Source organism: Dendropsophus ebraccatus, chromosome 1 (genome assembly GCF_027789765.1).
Source record: "Dendropsophus ebraccatus isolate aDenEbr1 chromosome 1, aDenEbr1.pat, whole genome shotgun sequence".
Lineage (NCBI taxonomy): Eukaryota > Metazoa > Chordata > Amphibia > Anura > Hylidae > Dendropsophus > Dendropsophus ebraccatus.
In genome coordinates, this window is record NC_091454.1 from 202927386 (window position 1) to 202951085 (window position 23700).

The following is a 23700-nucleotide window of genomic DNA, read 5'->3' on the forward strand; positions in this document are numbered from 1 at the left end:
AGGACCACTGGGGGGTCAGGTTGGGTAGTGTGTGTGAGGATGGGGGTCAGACAGGATGGGTAGTGTGTGTGAGGATGGGGGTCAGGTTGGGTAGTGTGTGTGAGGATGGGGGTCAGACAGGATGGGTAGTGTGTGTGAGGATGGGGGTCAGACAGGATGGGTAGTGTGTGTGGGGATGGGGGTCAGACAGGATGGGTAGTGTGTGTGAGGATGGGGGTCAGACAGGATGGGTAGTGTGTGTGGGGATGGGGGGTAGCCAGGATGGGTAGTGTGTGGGGATGGGGGGTCAGACAGGATGGGTAGTGTGTGTGGGGATGGGGGGTAGCCAGGATGGGTAGTGTGTGGGGATGGGGGTCAGACAGGATGGGTAGTGTGTGTGAGGATGGGGGTCAGACAGGATGGGTAGTGTGTGTGAGGATGGGGGGCAGCCAGGGATAAGTAGTGTGTGTGAGGATGGGGGGCAGCCAGGATGGGTAGTGTGTGTGGGGATGAGAGGTAGCCAGGATGGGTAGTGTGTGTGAGGATGGGGGGTAGCCAGGATGGGGTGTGTTTGTGAGGATGGGGGGTAGCCAGGGATAAGTAGTGTGTGGGGATGGGGGGTAGCCAGAATGGGTAGTGTGTGTGGGGATGGGGGTCAGACAGGATGGGTAGTGTGTGGGGATGGGGGGTAGCCAGGATGGGTAGTGTGTGTGGGGATGGGGGTCAGACAGGATGGGTAGTGTGTGTGGGGATGGGGGTCAGACAGGATGGGTAGTGTGTGTGTGTGGGGATGGGGATCAGACAGGATGGGTAGTGTGTGGGGATGGGGGTCAGACAGGATGGGTAGTGTGTGGGGATGGGGGTCAGACAGGATGGGTAGTGTGTGGGGATGGGGGGTAGCCAGGATGGGTAGTGTGTGTGGGGATGGGGGTCAGACAGGATGGGTAGTGTGTGGGGATGGGGGGTAGCCAGGATGGGTAGTGTGTGTGAGGATGGGGGTCAGACAGGATGGGTAGTGTGTGGAGATGGGGGGTAGCCAGGATGGGTAGTGTGTGTGGGAATGGGGGGCAGCCAGGGATAAGTAGTGTGTTGAAATGGGGGTCAGCCAGGATGGGTAGTGTGTGGGTAAGGGGGCAACCAGAAATGTGGTGCCATGGTTTGCTTATGGGGGGGGGGGGGGGCAGGCAAATTTTCTGCACAGGGGCCCTATGCAGTCTTTGTCTGCCCCTGAAGCATGGTGGCCTGGGCTAGATGAGGAAGAAGAGGCGTCATGGTGGTCTAAGTCTAGATGAGGAAGAAGAGGCGTCGTGGTGGTCTAGGTCCAGATGGGGAAGAAGAACCTGGAGGTCCATAGGGGGGAAGGTTGGATAGTGTGTGTGAGGATGGGGGTCAGACAGGATGGGTAGTGTGTGGGGATGGGGGTCAGACAGGATGGGTAGTGTGTGGGGATGGGGGTCAGACAGGATGGGTAGTGTGTGGGGATGGGGGTCAGACAGGATGGGTAGTGTGTGTGAGGATGGGGGTCAGACAGGATGGGTAGTGTGTGGGAATGGGGGTCAGACAGGATGGGTAGAGTGTGGGGATGGGGGTCAGACAGGATGGGTAGTGTGTGTGAGGATGGGGGTAGCCAGGGATAAGTAGTGTGTGTGGGGATGGGGGTAGCCAGGATGGGTAGTGTGTGAGGATGGGGGTCAGACAGGATGGGTAGTGTGTGTGTGAGGATGGGGGGCAGACAGGATGGGTAGTGTGTGAGGATGGGGGTCAGACAGGATGGGTAGTGTGTGTGAGGATGGGGGTCAGACAGGATGGGTAGTGTGTGTGGGGATGGGGGTCAGACAGGATGGGTAGTGTGTGGGGATGGGGGGTAGCCAGGATGGGTAGTGTGTGGGGATGGGGGGCAGCCAGGTATAAGTAGTGTGTTGAAATGGGGGTCAGCTAGGATGGGTAGTGTGTGGGTAAGGGGGCAACCAGAAATGTGGTGCCATGGTTTGCTTATGGGGGGGGGGGGGGAGGCAAATTTTCTGCACAGGGGCCCTATGCAGTCTTTGTCTGCCCCTAAAGCATGGTGGCCTGGGCTAGATGAGGAAGAAGAGACGTCATGGTGGTCTAAGTCTAGATGAGGAAGAAGAGGCGTCATGGTGGTCTAGGTCCAGATGGGGAAGAAGAAGTGGTATGGTGGTCTGGGCCAGATGGAAAAAAAAGGGAAGCGTTACGGTGGGGGTCCGGGCCAGAGGGGGAAGATGAAGAAGAATTGTCTATAATAGTCACCTGGGAGTCAGTGTGTGTATTCGTTGTGGACTCCTCCTGGCACTACATCTATCAGAGAAGTCTCCTGCATGTTCTGTAGTGATATCTATGCAGGCAATGCCTCTTATCCCATGCCCCCCCCTTGGTCCTGCCACAACTCAGTACGAGTAGATGTGAAGACCACCTAAGTTACAGCTGCAGCCGCTCTCCCCCTTTCTCATGTTGCATAGTAAGGAGCCTGAGGGTGTCAGTCCAGGGCACTGAGTCTACGGGAAGAAGTGTTTGCATGATGTGACAGCATTGTACTCCTAGCACACTGCGAGGTGTCAGTGTATTGTGGCTTAGATTTAGGCCATTCAGGGTCACTGGGCGGGGAGTGGGGCACAGGGCAGTGACAATCTGAGAAGAGGGGGGCCGGGTGGGGGGACGTCTACATGAAAGCGTCTGCACAGCCGCTGCCCCTCACTCTTCCCAGCCTGCTTGGACACAGGACAGCAGGTGCCTAAGAGCATGGCCAAAAATAAACTCCCATGGGCCCCCAAAGTAAAAAGAGAATAGTAAACCATTTACCCCCCTGCCTACCCAGTCTCACCGTATCCCACCCCCCTCACTCCCTCTTTTTACTCACAGGCCGTGCCCGCTGCTTGCCCGCCCGCTCTGCCATTCTGCTGCATACAGACAGTACCCCCCTCCCTCCCGTCTCACACACACTGCGTCCCTCCCCCTCCTCACACCGCTCCCCCCGTCCTCCTTTCTTTCCTCTCTCTCTCTCTCTCCCGTCTTTAAATACCGGGCACCGTGCCCAGGGCTGCACAACCGGGAGCCGATATGGGGATATTAACCGGGAACCCATTAACCCCTTGATTGACAATAACAGGTTGCGTATCAATAAAAACCTTTGGGAGGAGTGTTATTACACGAAGGCTTCCGGGGGTCTGTTCCCATGGGACTGGGAGGGGAGATGATTGTGCAGAAGAGCCCATATGTTATAGTGGTGTATACAGTGTATGTATATATACAGCCTCATCTCTATATCATATGCACGGAAGCAACGGCAGGACAGCGACGTCTTGTTTACAACACATGCGGATAGAATTTAAGAGCATGCAATGGTAATATTGGCAGCGGACCAGAAATCAATAGGGGGTCCTATGTATTTAGAAGTGCATGCATTGGGTTCTAACTCCCCCCTATATACTAGGATACAGAGCTGCCGGTGGATATAGTATAATATACTCATATAGGGACTGGCCCATACAGTATAGTAACAAATTATAACCCAGTAAAGCTGATATAGATATAATAGTGTGGAGAACAAGCATTTTATTAACCGCCTATTGTATTCTGCATCATTGACTCCATCCCCAATGGCCGTCCAACAGGTTTGGTGGTTTTTAACAAGCAGCGGAAGGCGGTCATAGCGGTGGTAATATAGAGGCATATGTTCATTATCAGCTCAGCACGCTTGTTATTTGCACCAGATAAAGCGTATACATATGAGGCTGGACGTATCGGGCAGAAGCTCCCCAGATGATAGGCTGAATGAGGAAGCAAAAATAGCTCCACAATTAAAAGTAATAATGACACTATATATAGGAAGGGGAGGCAGAATATGTGGTTGGTTATAGTACTATAGTATGGTGGGAATAGTACTATAGTATGGTGGGAATAGTACTATAGTATGGTGGGTATAGGACTATAGTATGGTGGGAATAGTACTATAGTATGGTGGGAATAGTACTATAGTATGGCGGTTATAGTACTATAGTATGGTGGGTATAGTACTATAGTATGGTGGGAATAGTACTATAGTATGGTGGGAATAGTACTATAGTATGGCGGTTATAGTAGTATAGTATGGTGGGTATAGTACTATAGTATGGTGGGAATAGTACTATAGTATGGTGGGTATAGTACTATAGTATGGTGGGTATAGTACTATAATATGGTGGGTATAGTACTATAGTATGGTGGGTATAGTACTATAGTATGGTGGGAATAGTACTATAGTATGGCGGTTATAGTACTATAGTATGGTGGGTATAGGACTATAGTATGGTGGGAATAGTACTATAGTATGGCGGTTATAGTACTATAGTATGGCTGTTATAGTACTATAGTATGGTGGTTATAGTATGGTGGGTATAGTACTATGGTATGGTGGGAATAGTACTATAGTATGGCGGTAATAGTACTATAGTATGGTGGGTATAGGACTGTAGTATGGTGGGAATAGTACTATAGTATGGTGGGAATAGTACTATAGTATGGTGGGTATAGTACTATAGTATGGTGGGTATATTACTATAGTATGGTGGTTATAGTACTATAGTATGGTGGGTATAGTACTATAGTATGGTGGGAATAGTACAATAGTATGGCGGTTATAGTACTATAGTATGGTGGGAATAGTACTATAGTATGGCGGTTATAGTACTATAGTATGGTGGGTATAGGACTATAGTATGGTGGGAATAGTACTATAGTATGGCGGTTATAGTACTATAGTATGGTGGGTATAGGACTATAGTATGGTGGGTATAGTACTATAGTATGGCGGTTATAGTACTATAGTATGGTGGTTATAGTATTGTGGGTATAGTACTATGGTATGGTGGGAATAGTACTATAGTATGGTGGGAATAGTACTATAGTATGGCGGTTATAGTAGTATAGTATGGTGGGTATAGTACTATAGTATGGTGGGAATAGTACTATAGTATGGTGGGAATAGTACTATAGTATGGCGGTTATAGTACTATAGTATGGTGGGTATAGGACTATAGTATGGTGGGAATAGTACTATAGTATGGTGGGAATAGTAGTATAGTATGGTGGGAATAGTACTATAGTATGGTGGGTATAGTACTATAGAATGGTGGGAATAGTACTATAGTATGGTGGGTATAGTACTATAGTATGGTGGGTATAGTACTATAGTATGGTGGGTATAGTTACTATAGTATAGTGGTTATAGTACTATAGTATGGTGGGTATAGTACTATAGTATGGTGGGTATAGTTACTATAGTATAGTGGTTATAGTACTATAGTATGGTGGGTATAGTACTATAGTATGGTGGGTATATTACTATAGTATGGTGGGAATAGTACTATAGTATGGTGGGAATAGTAGTATAGTATGGTGGGAATAGTACTATAGTATGGTGGGTATAGTACTATAGAATGGTGGGAATAGTACTATAGTATGGTGGGTATAGTACTATAGTATGGTGGGTATAGTACTATAGTATGGTGGGTATAGTTACTATAGTATAGTGGTTATAGTACTATAGTATGGTGGGTATAGTACTATAGTATGGTGGGTATATTACTATAGTATGGTGGGAATAGTACTATAGTATGGTGGGTATAGTTACTATAGTATGGTGGGTATAGTTACTATAGTATGGTGGGTATAGTTACTATAGTATGGTGGGTATAGGACTATAGTATGGTGGGAATAGTACTATAGTATGGTGGGAATAGTACTATAGTATGGCGGTTATAGTACTATAGTATGGTGGGTATAGTACTATAGTATGGTGGGAATAGTACTATAGTATGGTGGGAATAGTACTATAGTATGGCGGTTATAGTAGTATAGTATGGTGGGTATAGTACTATAGTATGGTGGGAATAGTACTATAGTATGGTGGGTATAGTACTATAGTATGGTGGGTATAGTACTATAATATGGTGGGTATAGTACTATAGTATGGTGGGTATAGTACTATAGTATGGTGGGAATAGTACTATAGTATGGCGGTTATAGTACTATAGTATGGTGGGTATAGGACTATAGTATGGTGGGAATAGTACTATAGTATGGCGGTTATAGTACTATAGTATGGCTGTTATAGTACTATAGTATGGTGGTTATAGTATGGTGGGTATAGTACTATGGTATGGTGGGAATAGTACTATAGTATGGCGGTAATAGTACTATAGTATGGTGGGTATAGGACTGTAGTATGGTGGGAATAGTACTATAGTATGGTGGGAATAGTACTATAGTATGGTGGGTATAATACTATAGTATGGTGGGAATAGTACTATAGTATGGTGGGTATAGTACTATAGTATGGTGGGTATATTACTATAGTATGGTGGTTATAGTACTATAGTATGGTGGGTATAGTACTATAGTATGGTGGGAATAGTACAATAGTATGGCGGTTATAGTACTATAGTATGGTGGGAATAGTACTATAGTATGGCGGTTATAGTACTATAGTATGGTGGGTATAGGACTATAGTATGGTGGGAATAGTACTATAGTATGGCGGTTATAGTACTATAGTATGGTGGGTATAGGACTATAGTATGGTGGGTATAGTACTATAGTATGGCGGTTATAGTACTATAGTATGGTGGTTATAGTATTGTGGGTATAGTACTATGGTATGGTGGGAATAGTACTATAGTATGGTGGGAATAGTACTATAGTATGGCGGTTATAGTACTATAGTATGGTGGGTATAGGACTATAGTATGGTGGGAATAGTACTATAGTATGGTGGGAATAGTACTATAGTATGGTGGGAATAGTACTATAGTATGGTGGGTATAGTACTATAGAATGGTGGGAATAGTACTATAGTATGGTGGGTATAGTACTATAGTATGGTGGGTATAGTACTATAGTATGGTGGGTATAGTACTATAGTATGGTGGGTATAGTACTATAGTATGGTGGGTATAGTACTATAGTATGGTGGTTATAGTACTATAGTATGGTGGGTATAGTACTATAGTATGGTGGGTATAGTACTATAGTATGGTGGGTATATTACTATAGTATGGTGGGTATAGTTACTATAGTATAGTGGTTATAGTACTATAGTATGGTGGGTATAGTAGTATAGTATGGTGGGAATAGTACTATAGTATGGTGGGTATAGTACTATAGTATGGTGGGTATATTACTATAGTATGGTGGGAATAGTACTATAGTATGGTGGGTATAGTTACTATAGTATGGTGGGTATAGTTACTATAGTATGGTGGGTATAGTTACTATAGTATGGCGGTTATAGTACTATAGTATGGTGGGTATAGTACTATAGTATGGTGGTTATAGTAGTATAGTATGGTGGATATGGTACTATAGTATGGTGGGTATAGTAGTATAGTATAGCGGTTATAGTACTATAGTATGGTGGGTATATTACTATAGTATGGTGGGTATAGTAGTATAGTATGGTGGTTAAGGGACTATAGTATGGTGGTTATAGTATGGTGGTTATAGTACTATAGTATGGTGGGTATAGTAGTATAGTATGGTGGGTATAGTAGTATAGTATGGTGGTTATAGGACTATAGTGTGGTGGGTATAGTAGTATAGTATGGTGGATATATTACTATAGTATGATGGGTATAGTACTATAGTATGGTGGGAATAGTACTATAGTATGGCGGTTATAGTACTATAGTATGGTGGGTATATTACTATAGTATGATGGGTATAGTACTATAGTATGGCGGTTATAGTACTATAGTATGGTGGGTATATTACTATAGTATGATGGGTATAGTACTATAGTATGGTGGTTATTGTACTTTAGTATGGTAGTTACAGTACTATGGTATGGTGGGTATAGTACTATAGTATGGTGGTTATTGTACTTTAGTATGGTGGTTATTGTACTATAGTATGGTGGGTATAGTACTATAGTATGGTGGGTATTGTACTTTAGTATGGTGGTTATTGTACTTTAGTATGGTAGTTATAGTACTATAGTATGGTGGTTATTGTACTTTAGTATGGTAGTTATAGTACTATAGTATGGTGGGTAAAGTACTGTAAAAGTTACAGAAACAGGGACACAAGGAAATTGTGCAGTCACAGCTCGGTTGACCCTCCATGAAATGGCCAAAATGTTTCCCTACAAGAGATGAGCGTAACTCGAGCATGCTGGAGCCCGTACGATCTGGAAGTCTTAGCATTTGATTACTAGTGGCTGAAAAAGTTGGATGCAGCCCTAAGACTCTCTGGAAAACATGGATACAGGCTGTAATGTAGGGCTTCATCCAACTTGTTCAGCCCCCCGGGATCTCATCAGTCAGACCCCCACAATTAGATACTCATCCCCTATCCACAGGAAGTATCTATGGTGGAAAAAACCTCTTTGAATGCTTTCACTCTTCTTCCATACATCTGATAAAGGACTGCAGCATATCCCACTGTATAGGCACACAAGGGAGTCCTGGAAGGGGAGCCTCAGTGATATATCTATGGTAACTATATGTATATGGACAGTTACTTTATCAGAGATTACCTAAGCTAGTAGTTTAGACTTTGCAAGTCCTCTTCTCCTCCTGACAGGGTAGGTCTTATTTTCGGAGAAACACAGTATGCCCCTACACTGCAGCCCCACTCTATACGGTAGCCATATTGCCATACTGTATATCCCACTGTTGTTAGGCTCCTGTACTGTAAGTTCCCCAGTTGTTAGGCCTCCATACTGTATACCTCTCTCCCCCTCTGTAGTTTTTCCCCCATACTGTATACATCCCCCCTCTGCAGGTAGTCCCCATACTGTATACCTCTCTCCCCCTCTGTAGTTTTTCCCCCATACTGTATACATCCCCCCTCTGCATGTAGTCCCCATACTGTATACCTCCCTCTGCAGGTAGTCCCCATACTGTATATCTCCCCCCTGCCCTCTGTAGTTGGCCCATGTACCCTCTGTCCCCTACTGTTCATCTTACCCCTCCTGCCTCCCTGCAGCCTGTGATGAGCAGGTGGGGGCGGAGCATAACAAGCCTGGTCCTGATTGGCTGCTGCTCAGCACCCAGTGTCAGGGATCTGGTCAGCTGACTGTAACTAGGGCTTATATTTGGAGTAGGCCTTACATTTCCGGCCTACTCCAGAAAGCCTGCAAAATCAAGCCAGGTCTTATTTTTAGAGGAAAAAAACTAAATTCAATGGATATTAGTTATTTATTACAAATTATTAGCAGGAGTCCTACTTTATCCAGTGAAAAATCTTTTTCTTTCAAATCAACTGAAAACTATATAGAATTGTAATTTACTTCTACTTAAAAATCTCCAGTCTTCCCATACTTATCAGCTGCTGTATGTCCTTCAGGAAATGTTGTTTTTGTTTTCAATCTAACATTTTAATCTGCTGCCACCTCTGTCTATGACAGGAACTGTGCAGGGCAGTAGCAAATCCCCATAGAAAACCTCTCCTGCTCCGGACAGTTCCTGACATGGACAGAGGTGGCAGCAGAGAGCACTGTGTCTGACTGAAAAGAATACACCACTTCCTGCAGGACATACAGCAGCTAAAAAGTACTGAAAGACAGAAGATTTTTAAATAGAAGTAAATTGCAAATCTATATAACTTTCTGACACCAGTTGATTTGAAAGAAAAAGATTTTTGCTAGAGTTCCCCTTTAAACTGCAATATTAGAGGAACCAATGTAGGCATTGATACAAGTGGAGAGCCCCCTCTCTAACAGCCCTGCATCAACCTCTGTACAGAACACAAGGGTTGCTAAGCACAGGCCCCAATAGATTAGGGAAATGACGTCAGGAAAAGAGTAGTCACGCGGGAGTCTGACTATCGGCGGCCGGGTGGCTGTCACTGGAGTTTGCCTTCCATAGCAATTTGTTCTAATAAAAGGCAAATGTATTGTTATCAGTCTAACAATATAACTCAATGAGAGCGCGATGAAACATGTATGCAACAAGAGCAAACAAGGGAACAGATTGAGAGGCAATATAAAAGCTCATGTAAGCAATACAACTTAATAAAGTATTTAGTAACACAAGAGCACTCTAATGACAATCATGTAGAGCAGCTGTGGATGGAGGATATCCAGGAGGGTGAGTGCTAGAAAGGGATTTTATTGTAATATAATAGCAGTCATCTGTGCACCATGCTATAATAAGAACTAACAGAAAGCAGCGAAAAAAGGAAAAAAAAAACAGCATAAACAGAACGTAGAGATGACCGGTGTCATGGCGTTATGGACCGCTATATAACACAACCGGTCATCTGTTTAGTCCTCAATGAGCTAAACATGTCTCTCCTGTCCGGATATAATATACAGAGTAATATATAGAGCCCAGTCTGCCTAGTACTTGGCACTGCTGTACCCCCTGAGGAAGTCGTGTAGTTCTTTAGAAATCTGACACAGCGCTCTTTGCTGCCACCTGTGTTTGTGTCAGGAAATGTCCAGAACAAAGGAGGTTTGCTCCTACTACAAGCTGGTTTTGCTATATGTTATGCCAATTTTCTGACATGAATGATATACAATAGAGCACCCGGAGGTTACACCCCTTTTCCGTTAAAGGGGTACTCCGGCGAAAATGTTTTTGTTTCAAATCAACTAGTTTCGGAAAGTTTTACAGATCTGTAATTTGTTTCTATTTAAAAATCTTGTCTTCCAGTACTTATCCGCTGCTGTATGTCCTGCAGGAAATGGTGTATTCTTTCCAGTCTGACACAGTGCTCTCTGCTGCCACCTCTGTCCGTGTCAGGAACTGTCCAGAGCAGGAGAGGTTTTCTATAGGGATTTGCTGCTGATCTGGACAGTTCCTGACATGGACAGAGGTAGCAGCAGAGAGCACTGTGTCAGACTGGAAAGAATAAACCCCTTCCTGCAGGACATACATCAGCTGATAAGTACTGGAAGATTTGAGATTTTTAAATAGAAGTAAATTACAAATCTGTATAACCTTCTGACATCAGTTGATTTGAAGGAAAAACAAACAAACAAAAAGAAACCTTTTTTGACGGAGTACACCTTTAAGTCTGCCCGTTTAAAATTCCAAAATGGGGCTTGCAGCACAATTATTTTTATTTTGTGTATGCTAGAAAATTGGTGTGGTACCTTAATATATGTTGTGTTTCCATGATAACTTGAAGCTCCAGGTCCATAACCAAAATTTTTAATACCCCCCCCCCCCCCCAAAAAAAAAAAAAAACCTATTATGTGCCATCTATATTACTGCAGTTTTCACCACCAATCATGTGCCAGTTATCTCATGAGCCATGAGGCAGAGAGGCTTTTAAGCCCCTTTGGGCACCATAGAGAACCCCTTCTGCTCTGGACAGTTCCTAACATAGACAGAGGTGGCAGCAGAGAGCACTGTGCCACGCTGGAAAGAATACACCTCTTCCTGCAGGACATACAGAAGCTGATAAGTACTGGTATATTTGAAATTTTAAAATAGAAGTAAATTACAGATCTGTATCTGTAAAAAACAAAACAAAAAAAAAACTTTTTTGCCGGAGCACCCCTTTAAGTCTGCCCACTTAAAATTCCAAAATGGGTCTTTTTTAAATTATTGTATGCTAAAGCTTTGGCTGTCCAGGCATGATGGGAGTTGTAGTTTTGCAATAGCCGGAGAGCCAAGCTTCCTTACCCCTGCTATAGACCTCCAGCTGTCATAAAATTACAATTTCCATCATGCCTTGAGAGCCCGAGCTTTGACTGTCCAGGCATGATGGGGTATGTTGTCTTACAATAGCTGGAGGGCGGCAGGTTCCCCCTCCCTGACTTATAGCCAGCACGTCACATGTGAATGTGCTATACATTCGTATAATCTATGGCTAACACCTTCTCTTCCTTGAATACTTGGTGACAATGTCTGTTCCTGGATCTGGCTGGAAATGTCACAGACATTCGGCTCATGAATAAAGCGAGCGAGACATTTTCTAGCCCTAACCTTTCTCGGCCAGCACATTACCCGGCGGTATCTAGGATGAGTCATTTCATTATTGTATACCAAGCGTATGGAGCCTATGCACTCTTCTCTCTCCAAGCTTCTGGGGGTAATATTCGGATGTCCCTTATACAGTGAATGGAGCGGTGACCAAGCATGTGTCTCTCCATTCACTTAAAGGGGTTAATCAGGCTTAGAAAACCATGTCCGATTTCTTCCAGAAAGAGTACCACTCTTGTTCTTAGTTCAGGTCTGGTATTGCAGTTCAATTTCATTGAAGTGAATAAGAAGATGAACTGTAATACTACACACAACCTGAGGACAGGGGTGGCGCTGTTTTTGCAAGAAAGTAGCTGTGCCTTTTCTAATCCTGGATCACCCCTTTAAGGAGTATTTGACCTCCATTCTCATGATTAGGGAGTAGTTGCTGTGTACATGAATTTAGCAAACAACTATTTTCAAGGTGCTTTTGCGCAAAAACATTTGTCAACCACGGGGGCCACAAACGAGCTTTGATCAGCGGGATCGGTGCTTATTTGCAATGCCTTTACACTGCACAACAAATCGTGCTTCCGGGCTGCACGAACGATCCTTGTATCGTTCGTGCAGCCCTGGAAACTGACAGACAGACACAAATATAGATACGTATATATCTGTGCTGTCAGTTGCCAGATCACAAGCAGTGTACACTTGCCATCCATGCTGCTTGAGATACTGCATGTCTCTCCAGTCCTTAGGCTCTTCTCGCCCTGCCTCCTCCGGGTGTCAATCCTTCTGGAGGAGGCAGGTCCTGAAGGTACAGCCAGAGGATTGGAGAGACACAAGCAGCGTGGATGGTAAGTATACACTGCTTGTGATCTGGAAACTGACAGCTCACATATGTATATATAGGGGTCTGGCATATGTATATATCTGTGCTGTCAGTTTCCCTTTACAGTTATCGGCCGCACATAACCCTGTTTACACAGGAAGATGTGCAGCCAAAGACGATAAATTTTAAAGCATGGTAAAAAGACAGGATCAGCTGAGGATCAGGCGTTTTCCTGGTCCTCGACTGATCGCTGTCATTTAATAAGCTCTAGGCCCTTTACAGCAAGCAGAGGTCCCGATTAAAGGGGTTGTCCAGCGAAAAACTTTTCCTTTCAAATCAACTGGCGTCAAAAAGTTATAAAGATTTGTAATTTACTTCTATTAAAAAATCTCAAGTCTTCCCATACTTATTAGCTGCTGTATTCCTGCAGGAAGTGGTATTTATTTTCAGTCTGACACAGTGCTCTTTGCTGACATCTCTGGTCGAAACAGGAACTTTGTCTCGGTTTTCTATGAATCCCCATAGGAAACCTCTCCTTCTCTGGACAGTTCCTGTCTCAGCCAGAGATGTCAGCAGAGAGCACTGTCTCAGACTGAAAGTAAAACAACATTTCCTTCATGACATACAGCAGCTGATAAGTATGGGAAGACTTGAGATTTTTCAATATTAGTAAATTACAAATCTATATAACTTTCTGATACCAGTTTTTGCTGGACAACCCCTTTAAAGCATTTCTTTGGACAATCTCATTTCGCAAGGACAGTAAAGTTGAGAAAACAGTGTCCTCTTGCAACCCTTAAATTTCCCTGTAGCGCCTCCAAAGGGGAAATGAAGTATTACAAACACCTACCAAAATCAATCAATCAAATATGCTGGGTCCTACAGCAGTATATAATGGTATGGTACTAGAAAGATGAGCATACTGACTTTTATATCTAGACTAAGGTGGTCAGAACAAATACACAACTTTCTGGGAGTGAAAAGGTTAAGTCTCCGTCCAGGGCGTTCTGATCTTATTAGAAAATGATGACATACGACAGAAGCAGTTCAGCTATTAGGAAGTAGGGGCCAGGGAAAATCCTTTGAGTGCCGCATCCGGCCTGCTGGCCACCTGCTGGGCATTTCTCATATAGGATAACATACTGCCAGATACAGCTGTTACAGGACGCCTTGTGTTGGTGCCGTCACACATGATCACGTGGATTAGAGTCACATACGAACTGGATTAAGACTTATTATTATGATCATTTATTCTACATTTATTTCCATTAGGTAGCGTATGCAATAGTCACATAAGTGTGTAAATCTGAGCATGGAGCATGTAGGATTATGCTTAGATGGTCCCTCTATGATAGCCAATGTAATTTCTAACATATGTATATATCCCTTTATTCACCAAAAATAACTCCTTACTCAAGAAAAGCTGCTCTACAGTTTTGGCCACTAGGTGTCTCACTTCTCTGCAATCTACCGTCCACTCCCTGTGGTCGTGGGAAATTTGTCTGTAGTAACAGCTATATCAGGACATAGTACAGTAATTGGTGCTCGGGTTTGGCACATGCTTTGGGCAAAAATAAAGGAGAAATCTTCGGCTGTGTACCTGCTATGAGTTAGGGTCCTATTACACGGAGCGATTTGTAACGATTTACGACTAACGATAAACAATTGCAAATGACATTGTTCATCATTAACCTGAAATCGTTCACCATATTACACAGAACAATGCTCATTAGTTACTATGGTTACTATGATCGTTATTGGGATCGTTACCATGGTCGTTTATTCTTTCTGATCCCAGCAAAACAATGGACAATGTGCAATTACACTGAACGATTAGTGAAAAAATGCGGAACTTGAGCGAACGAACGTGGAATAACAGCAAACGATTAACGGTAATTCTAGGTTCAGATCTAAATCAACGACTTACGAACGATTTTCCGATCGTTGCCTGCAATTACACAGAACGATTATCATTTAAATTCGAACGATATAACGTTTTTTCGCATGATAATGATCCCGTGTAATAGGGCCCTTAGGGCCCTATTCCACAGGAGCGAAAATCGGCCGAGTCGGCCCCATTCGTCCTGATTCGGACAATTTTAGCTCGGTGGAATAGAGAGAACGATCAGCCGATAATCGTGTCATCGGCTGATCGTTTATTTAGGTTCAGCCCTAAAATCGTCGTTCGCCACCAGCGCATCGCTACGGTTGAATAGCGGTGCATGGCGGAGACCGACGATTTCAGCAGAACCATACATTATCTGTCCGGTCTTCTTCTCCCGATCCCGCGCGGCAGCATCGGCTTCGGAGCGGGGCTGTCTGAACTTAGAGACTACTCAGCCAATCACTGGCCGGAAACGCTGCAGCCAGTGATTGGCTGAGCGGTCTGTCAGTTCAGACAGCCCCGCTCCGAAGCCGATGCTGCCGTGCGGGACCGGGAGAAGAAGACCTGCGCTCTGACAGGTAATGTATGAAACAAGGGCTGCAAGGACATCGGTAACAATGTCCTTGCAGCCTTTGTTTCACGATCGGGGCCGTGGGATAGGCCCAGTAAAAGAGCGCCGATCTCGCAGATCGTTGCTCGGCCTGTGGAATAGGGCCCTTAGTCTTACTGCTCAAGATAATTTTTTATTGTTCCTAAAAGGTAAATCAATGCTTCCTTCTCATCTCTCACCACCCATAGAGCTCAGGGCAGCTGACTCCTGTGTAAATTACAGTGTACCTACTGTTGTATGTCCACAGTGCTGCGCCTTCCTATTCTCATTTCCACAGCAAAAAAAGTAGAAGATCAGTGCTTAGTGTAACCCTTTCCTTGCTCTGTTTCTGCTGCTGTTTCCTGCCTTTGTAGTCACATAGCACCTAGCAAACCCAGTGCATCAGTAACACCCCTGCACCCCCACCTACACACACACATGCACAGCCTGTTCAATCCAGTGCACTTTCCCCACCACTATGTTATGGCATAGCAAAGAGGAGCATGCAATATGTTGTGCTGGGATTAGCTAAATAAGCAAACATTCCTCTCCTCTCCATCAAACAGCATTTTGCTCCCATCTTGCAGCCAGTCTTCTGTCTCGGGAAGGGGGGGGGGGGGCACTGGGGACCCTGGACTTGTTAGCGCGGACATAGTGTACAAAAGACTATGTAAAATTCCTTCAAGGTGACACATGACACAGGCCTTTCTTACCAAATAAATGACAAAATAAATGAACAAAAAAAAACACAGACGCTGCCAGCATGAAATATTACAAGGTCGATTGGAAAAAAAAAATGGAAACTTCTTTTTTGTGCCTGCAAACTCCTTACGACTGCCTGCATATATAATGAGCTACTCAGAGTGTTCCTCCAGAGACCCATGTCTGATAGTATGAAGCCATCAGTCAGCATTACATCAGGACTATGGAGCGCTGGTGCATCCCAAGCACCAGAGGACTGGAGGGGAGTATTGGGAAAATACAGCTACTGAATAATCAAAAAGATACAATAGTGATATAGTATAAAGGCCGTATTACACGACTCAATATTGAGGAGGAAGCGAGCGCCCACCTGTCAGGTCAGCCTTCGATTCCTACTCGTTCCCCACTCGCTGCCTGTGCTATTACATACACAGACAGCAAGTGGAAGTGCGGTGACTGGGGGATGTTGGTAAGGCCCAGTTGGGATCAGCTTAGCAATGTTGTGGCTGCTAGGTGGGTGAAGAGTCACTTGGGCCCTTGTCACGGTAGCCTGGAGTGGTGTTGTGACCCACGGACGGAGCCCACCTTTAAATAGTCCAAGTGTGTGCTGGTGCAGGATGATGGAGTCCAGTGACTTAACCAGAATAATGTCTGTTTACTTAGTGCTTCAGTGCAATACACAATAATATATATTCAATAACTTCAGGTGCAGGTAGGAGAGCAAAGAAACGGTAGTCTGTGAAACAGAAGAGAGTAGAGTAGAGGAGCATCTTGAGGGCCCTGTCCATTGTAGCAATTTACTGTGACGGGATAGCATAGCTGAGGGTTTTAGAAGTGAAGAGAAGATACTCGTACTCACATTTACTGACCGTCTAATGCCCTACAGTGTCAAGGTTACCCGTCCTGGCAGGGCAGTACAAGGTCCCAGGTCTCTGCACTAAGTGAAGCAGACTTCCTGAACCTTTCCAGTATTGCCGTGCATTACGCAGTGGAATACGTAGGCTAACTGCATTTTGTTTCACTTGGGTCAGTGCCTAACTGGAAACAGGTCACTGGCCTGTACTTTGTAAAAGGTATCCCTGGAATGGACAAGGTGAACCTCAGAGGACATCCTTTCCACCTAAGGTGACTAGCACTGCATACATAAGGTAGCTTCCTTAAGGAAAAAAAATTGAGTCTTAGTTTCTAACAAGGGTCCTGGACGGAACCAGGCCCTGACTTGACTGCATCAAGAACGGTGTCTTGTGTGTTGCTCTCTCTCCACTGACTAAACAGGAACTGACTAACTAACCCCTCCCACCAGGAACTAAACTGCTTTTCTAGGGGTGAACTAAACCTCCCAGTGATTGGTGGGGTGGGGTGAGAAAGACGAGGAAAGTTTAGAAAAAGGAGGGAAAACCGCCAGTACATGTGACAGGAAGAAAATGAACACATGACATCCAACAATTAACCCATTGCTTCCTTCAGCTCTGCACATAATACATAAAACATAAAGAAAACACAGTAGTGACACCTAGTGGGGAAAACACAGAACACACTTGAACCATATCCCACTGTGTAGAACTTAGTGGCACACCAATGCTGGGACACTACAGTAGGAGCCGCGGAGAGCTGCGGGAGGGGCTGCCCGGACGATCCTTAGATCATTGAAGCCAGCGTCGGCCTGCTGCCGTTTCTGACCAGACCAGGCCGGAACAGCCGGTAATCCACTAAGTACGGTGTAAAATGGTATAATATGGCCTTAACAACACAAAAAATCAGACCAGGATTTGAGGGTGCAGATGCAGCAGAGCTGAGCTTCTTGTTCGCCTTTGTGTTATATGAGTAATTAGATTTAGAGTGGGCGGTGGCTGTTGGGGTAAAGAGCTTCTGAAGGGGTTGGCTTCGGGAAAATTAACCTTTTTGCCCATGCTGTCATTTGACGACGAGGGTAACACATATATAACCGCAACACCTTCCCTACAAATTTGTACCCAGCATGTCTGGATATTTTATACAAACATCCCTTTTATTTCAATAGGAACTGTGTCATACCTAATTTCGCTTGTAGAGGCGCTGCAGGGAAACTGAACACCTGCTGCCAGGTTCTGCACAAGTGCAGAGCTGATCGCTGGGGGGACACTCTGTATATTCTCATCTAAAGCAATTATTAGTTGGTTATTGAAGATTTCACAATGTATCACAGTTCTGTGCTAGAAATGGACATATATATATATATATATATATATATATATATATATATAGTGTGTATCATAAATTTTTCCCTATTTCTAGTTCAGGAGGCAGCTATAGTGATGTCAGTGATCAGGGCCAAGTGTTGTCTTGTAATAGGTGCTATGGAGTTTCTTAGAGATGCTTAGGGGCTTGGAGTAGCCCTGGAGTCAGCAGATGCACAGCTCCCTCGCAGGGCTTTTTATGGCAGGTATAACTGTTTCACTTCCATTAGTACAGGAAATGATGCCGGCACTTTCCATACTCCAAAAACTCCTGTTACAGATGTTAATGTATCTGGAGAGCTCCTTCTGGCATTTATATATCACATCAATAGAAGGGATTTATTTAAATATATAGATAATGTACCTGTACATAATGTGGATGGTGCCCAATGTGGCTACTGGTACACCCCGAGCCATAGGGTCTATGGTCATACAGTTCACAAATAACCATATAAGCTTCATAAAATATAGTGGCCAAATAATAAATCCATACAGTTGCCTAAGTAACATTGATATTCAGCGTCACCACTACCATATAATATAGGGGGGGGGAAATTGGTATAATATATAGGGTTTGCAAATCAGCTCTCTTACTGTCCTGTGTATGCACATGGGTAGAGGAAAATAGGGCCGCTCGGTGCACTGCAGGAGGGCCCAGCACCCCCACAGTGCTCTAGTATCCCGTCCCCTCTATATAAGTCATAGTCATATAGCCGATCAGGTCATATAAATAAATAAAATTTTTCGGAATATGGTACCTTCCCTCTAAAGCAAATCTATCAGCACATATGCTGATAGAAGTTTTACATCCTCCCATTCCATTCCAGCGGTACCGCTCACCCAGAGATCCGCAGCCCCGTTAAGGAGATATGGCCGTTTTTCTGTATAAGTAAATGAGCTTATCTGGTGCATTCTATTGATGCGAGGTGCACGATGGGAGGAGATATCGTTGTGCTGGGCCCGCCTCCAGTGCACCGGATAAGCTCATTTACATATTCAAAAAAAATGGAACGGGGCAGTTGATCTCTGAATGAACGTTACCGCTGGAATCAGCAAAGCGGTGCCGATTGGTGAGAACGAAAAAATGCCACACAGTGGACACTACCATACAGTGCTCACATTGACAACATACAGTAGATACTACTTACAGTGACATAATGACACGCAAAACTGCTGTATAATTTATATTACGACTCATGATGATTGCTGAGTTCCATGTGCCCAATAGTGACCCCTTCAGCAGGGCCGACTGATGCACTGTGCCTATTGTCAAAAAATCACAGCTTTAGTGGGACAGTCACGGGAACTGGCCTTTAAAGGGGTTATCTGCCTAGGAGCAAAAAAATGAAATTCTAGCTGTCCTTACTCACCACGCCCCCTGAGTATTTTAAGCTGTCTTATCTCCCGTCTTTCTAGCTGCTGCCATTCATCAGGTACAAGTTTTTCTAAAAGCCGATCTATATCCAAGATAAGAAACTACATTTCCCATCATGCATCTCCCTGGTCCATTTGTGTACTCGCCCCCTTAGCTTTCTTTCCTGCCCACTGCTGTCGTTACTATTGTACAATAAACAAAGGACTGTTTTTTTCACTGATTTTGCATCACATCATTCCAGCATGTATTCCATACTAGCTGATGATGTAGCAGAGCTGGCGCCGCAGGTGCATGGAGATGATGGAGATTATGTCTCCTGGGGGTCTAATTACCAATTTAATAGACAAGGAGATGACCCAAGGATGGTGTAGCCTGTGTGTAGGTGCTGGTGCAATGATCACTGAGTGCCCGTAGAATAAATCAAACTTTTCTTTACTGGCAAGTTTCTGATAATACAGGTGAATAATACGTGACTGATACAGACTTGCTCTCACTGGATCTGTGCTGAGAGATACTGAAGTAGTGAGTAGAATAGCAGTGCGGACTTGGTTACGTGCTGACAAGAGTAGAGAGTTAAGAGAAGTGGAGAGGAGTTTTTCTTGAGAGTCCCAACCCAATTTAGAAATGTACTATGCCGGAACTTTTAGTAGAAGAAGAATACTTGAAAGAAGAGGAATACTTGTGTCCATGTTTCGACCTTTGTTGCTATAACCACCTTTTGCCCCGTAGTGTCGGGTTACCCGTCCTACAAGGGTGACACAAGCCCCAGTCTTGGTTACCTGAGTTGAGCTAAGTGTCCGAAATTATCTGGTGTCACCTGCACTGTGAGAGTCTGTAGGCCTTGACTATCACTGCTTTGCTCTATCCGGATCAGTTCCTAAGTCTAGGATACTGTCCTGCACTGTGTAGATATGTTCATGGCATGGGCTGGGGTGTTCTCTTGTCCTCTCTTTAGTGTTTAGCACTGCATCTTGGCTACGTGTTGCATATGTGTTGCATACGTGTTACTTTGAGAAAGAAAATCTCTGTGTTCTCCATAGTGTCTGTACACTACCACACTCCAGGCGGGACTAGCCTAAAACCCTAGGATTTGTGTTGTGTAAGAACAGAGTGCACAGAAGAATGGAGAGCAGAGATAGGTAGAGAAAGAACAGCATCTCTCATTGGCTGGCACAGACCATGTGGCACAAAAACAGTAACCCTTAGGTGACTACAGCTATGCAATATAAAACATAAACATAAAGACAATACTGGCATCTTGTGGTAAAACTAAAGAATGCAGCTTCATTACCACTGAAGGAATAACTTCCTGACCGGTGCCTAAAGCACTTAAAGGGGTACTCCAGCGGGGGGGGAGGGGCATTTTTTCCTGGGACCGGGGAGGAGGTGACTGAGGGAAACGACGTCCACTCACCTCCGCGGTTCCAGAGTCTGGTCCCGGAGTCGAAACGGATCCTGCCTCCGTCACTGACTGTCTGAGTGGACCTGAGACGTCACGTCAGACACCAGGAAGCGGCCGGGAGCCAAGGACCGGAGCGCCGCGATGCGGGAGGTGAGTAGACGTCGTTTTCCTCAGCCACCTCCTCCCCGGTCCCAGGAAAAAATGCCCCCCCGGAGTACCCCTTTAAACATGTGGGACAACACACTTAAACCACAAAGGGAGGGAGAAGAGGGAGCTGAGCGTGGTCAGAGTGGACCCAGAGTAGAGGATTTTAGACAACAAGAGTTGATAAGAAAGATAAGTTTTACATGTATATTAGACATAGGGTGGTATTGGGAAGGGGGATTGTTTTGAATATTGTTTTGGTACCTGTATAACCCCGTTAAGGGATGGGCGTGGAGTTTATGCAAACCCCATGCATGCACAGCGTGGGGGCATTCCCAGATAATTTGGGGGCATTCCCTGACATTTCTATGGGTGAGGGATTAAAATGCCCAACTTTGGCTTTTTGAATATCGGCTAGTATTGCCTTGTGTGATCAAGCTTTGATAAATGAGACCCACTGTGCTATTACCTGAGAGGACAGAGCATGACCCAGGGACTCCATTTTCAGTTTTTTGTTTGTATTTACCTATGTGTCATGCTCCGCCCCCTCAGATCCTGCACCAGGAATAACAGAGTGTCCCTTTAACTGCATTTACAATGGTTATAAGTCAAATTAGTCAAAAAAAAAAACACAATCTGCCACCATTATTCATTGCATATTACTTCCCAGAATTCCCCCGACATTGATCCCTTTCTATTTTGCACTTGGGTTTATACTTTGTAGTTTAATGTGCTTGAGGAAGAGATTCTGACTGACTGGTCCTTTATAAAGCCTGGGGGATCCTTTGATCTGTTACTTAAGAGAAATACGGAGCGGGGAGCTGATGAGAAATACTACATACATATTTAAGTAATTACTAGGAGAAGCTATCCGGCAGGACCGCCATCCCTTCTTGTATGAATTATACAGCAGACGAAGTGCCAGTCCTCGTCCTAGGAATGATGGCGGCCCAGGGGAGGGAAGGACTCGCCACTGCCAGCCATTATAAAGAACGGCGTATAATCTCCCAGGGTGGAGTGTTGCCGCTATACTAGAGCGCGCTACACAGATGTATATATGGTGAGTGCCCATATTTTATTATTATGATAGGATATGGTTGGGAAGGGTGGGCATTTAGGATATGTTTACCTGTCGCAGATTTACCATTTAGATTTTCATTAGGAATAACAAGCAAGTGGGTGATATAACATACACGTAGTATGGAAATTGATCTGCGGGGCCTAATTTAAAGGGAAACAATGAGCAGGGTAGAAGAATCTTACCTTCTGATGTGTCCCTATAGCACAAGGGGCGCTGAGGATGAAGTTTCTTACCTTATCCTGGCGGGCCAGCCAGGGTGGAACTGTGCACAGAGGGCTGTAGTCACTCCCCCAGTGCACCAAGCTGCCTCATCAGTATATGGATTAAACTACAAAGTATACAAAAATGTCGCCAAGGATGAAGGTAATAATTGTACCTTAATCTTTAGCGCCTAGTGCGCAATTGGGACATATCAGCAGGGTAGATGCTTCTAGGGTTTCCCTCTAAATCAGCGACAATATTTCCTCTAGATTGAGCAAGTAACTGACACCTTTTCCCCCATTGACTTCAATGGAGGACTCAACTCCTAGCTGTGCATTTTGTGCAGCAGTCCACAAGTGGAAAAAAAATATACATATACAGTGGTGCCTTGGATTACGAGCATAATTCGTTCTGGTACCGTGCTTGTAATCCAAATCCACTCTTAAACCAAAGCAAATTTTCCTGTATGAAATCATAGAAATGCATACAATTGGTTCCGCACCCCAAAAATAATGATTTATTATTCTGAATAACATGAAAAACTAATGAAACAAACAATAAGAAAAAGCAGAATCTGTGATATTATAAGTTACTGTACAGTAATGGAGAGGATGGGAAACACAAGGGCGGACAGAGACTGCAGGGAGCATGAAGGAATGAGCAGGGCAGATGTGGGCACATACATGCAGCGCTCTCTGTCCGGGGAGAGCGGGGTTACAGCTATGGAGAGATTACCTCCACAGTCCTGTCCCCTGATGTAAGCCCCAGCCTGATGTGTATCTGCTATGATTTGGAAGGTTAGGGAGACTTCCGGGGTCAGAGTACAGTGCTGTAGACCCCGCTATGCAGACCATGTCCCTCCCCAACTCCCCCTCCCACCCAGTACAGGGAGCTCTTAAACCAAAGCAATGCTCTTAAAGCAAGTCACAATTTTGAAAAACTGTGAGCTCTTAAACCAAAACGCTCTTAAACCAAGTTACTCTTAAACCAAGGTACCACTGTATATATATATATATATATATATATATATATATATATATATATAGTTTCTTTTTAACAGCAGGTCAGGCAACTAAATATGCCTGCAAATTTCCTTGCAGTAAAATCCAATACAGGCAGTTTCCCGTACAAGTGGCCCTCCAACTGTTGCAGAACTACAATTCCCATCATCCCCTGAGCAGGGTTCCCTAACCAGTGGCTCTCTATCTGTTGCAAGTCCACCATCCCTATAATTCTCTGACAGCCTAAGCTGCAGGTTGGGGAACACTACTGAAGCATGATGGGGGTTGTAGGTTTTCAGCAGCTGGAGGCCCACTGGTTTGGACTACTCCTTAGGGTATGAAGGGAGTTGTACTTTTGCAACAACTTGATGAGCAGGGCTACAGTAG

The 23700-nt window shown here is 44.5% G+C and overlaps 1 protein-coding gene across 5 annotated transcripts in view; it reads right to left on the bottom strand.

The window, feature by feature from the left end:
* The window catches only part of ANK1 (ankyrin 1), a 134146-nt gene that overhangs the window by 107450 nt on the left and 2996 nt on the right, over nt 1-23700 (bottom strand). For 4 of the 5 annotated variants that reach the window (XM_069944912.1, XM_069944900.1, XM_069944905.1 and 1 more), the window contains exon 1: nt 2855-2918. The exons of the other annotated variant lie outside the window; for it this stretch is intronic. In XM_069944912.1, the coding sequence (XP_069801013.1) occupies nt 2855-2890 (36 nt within the window). In that variant the 5' untranslated portion in view covers nt 2891-2918. Of the gene's footprint in view, nt 1-2854; nt 2919-23700 lie in introns of those variants that run through there. 5 annotated transcript variants of the gene reach the window in all.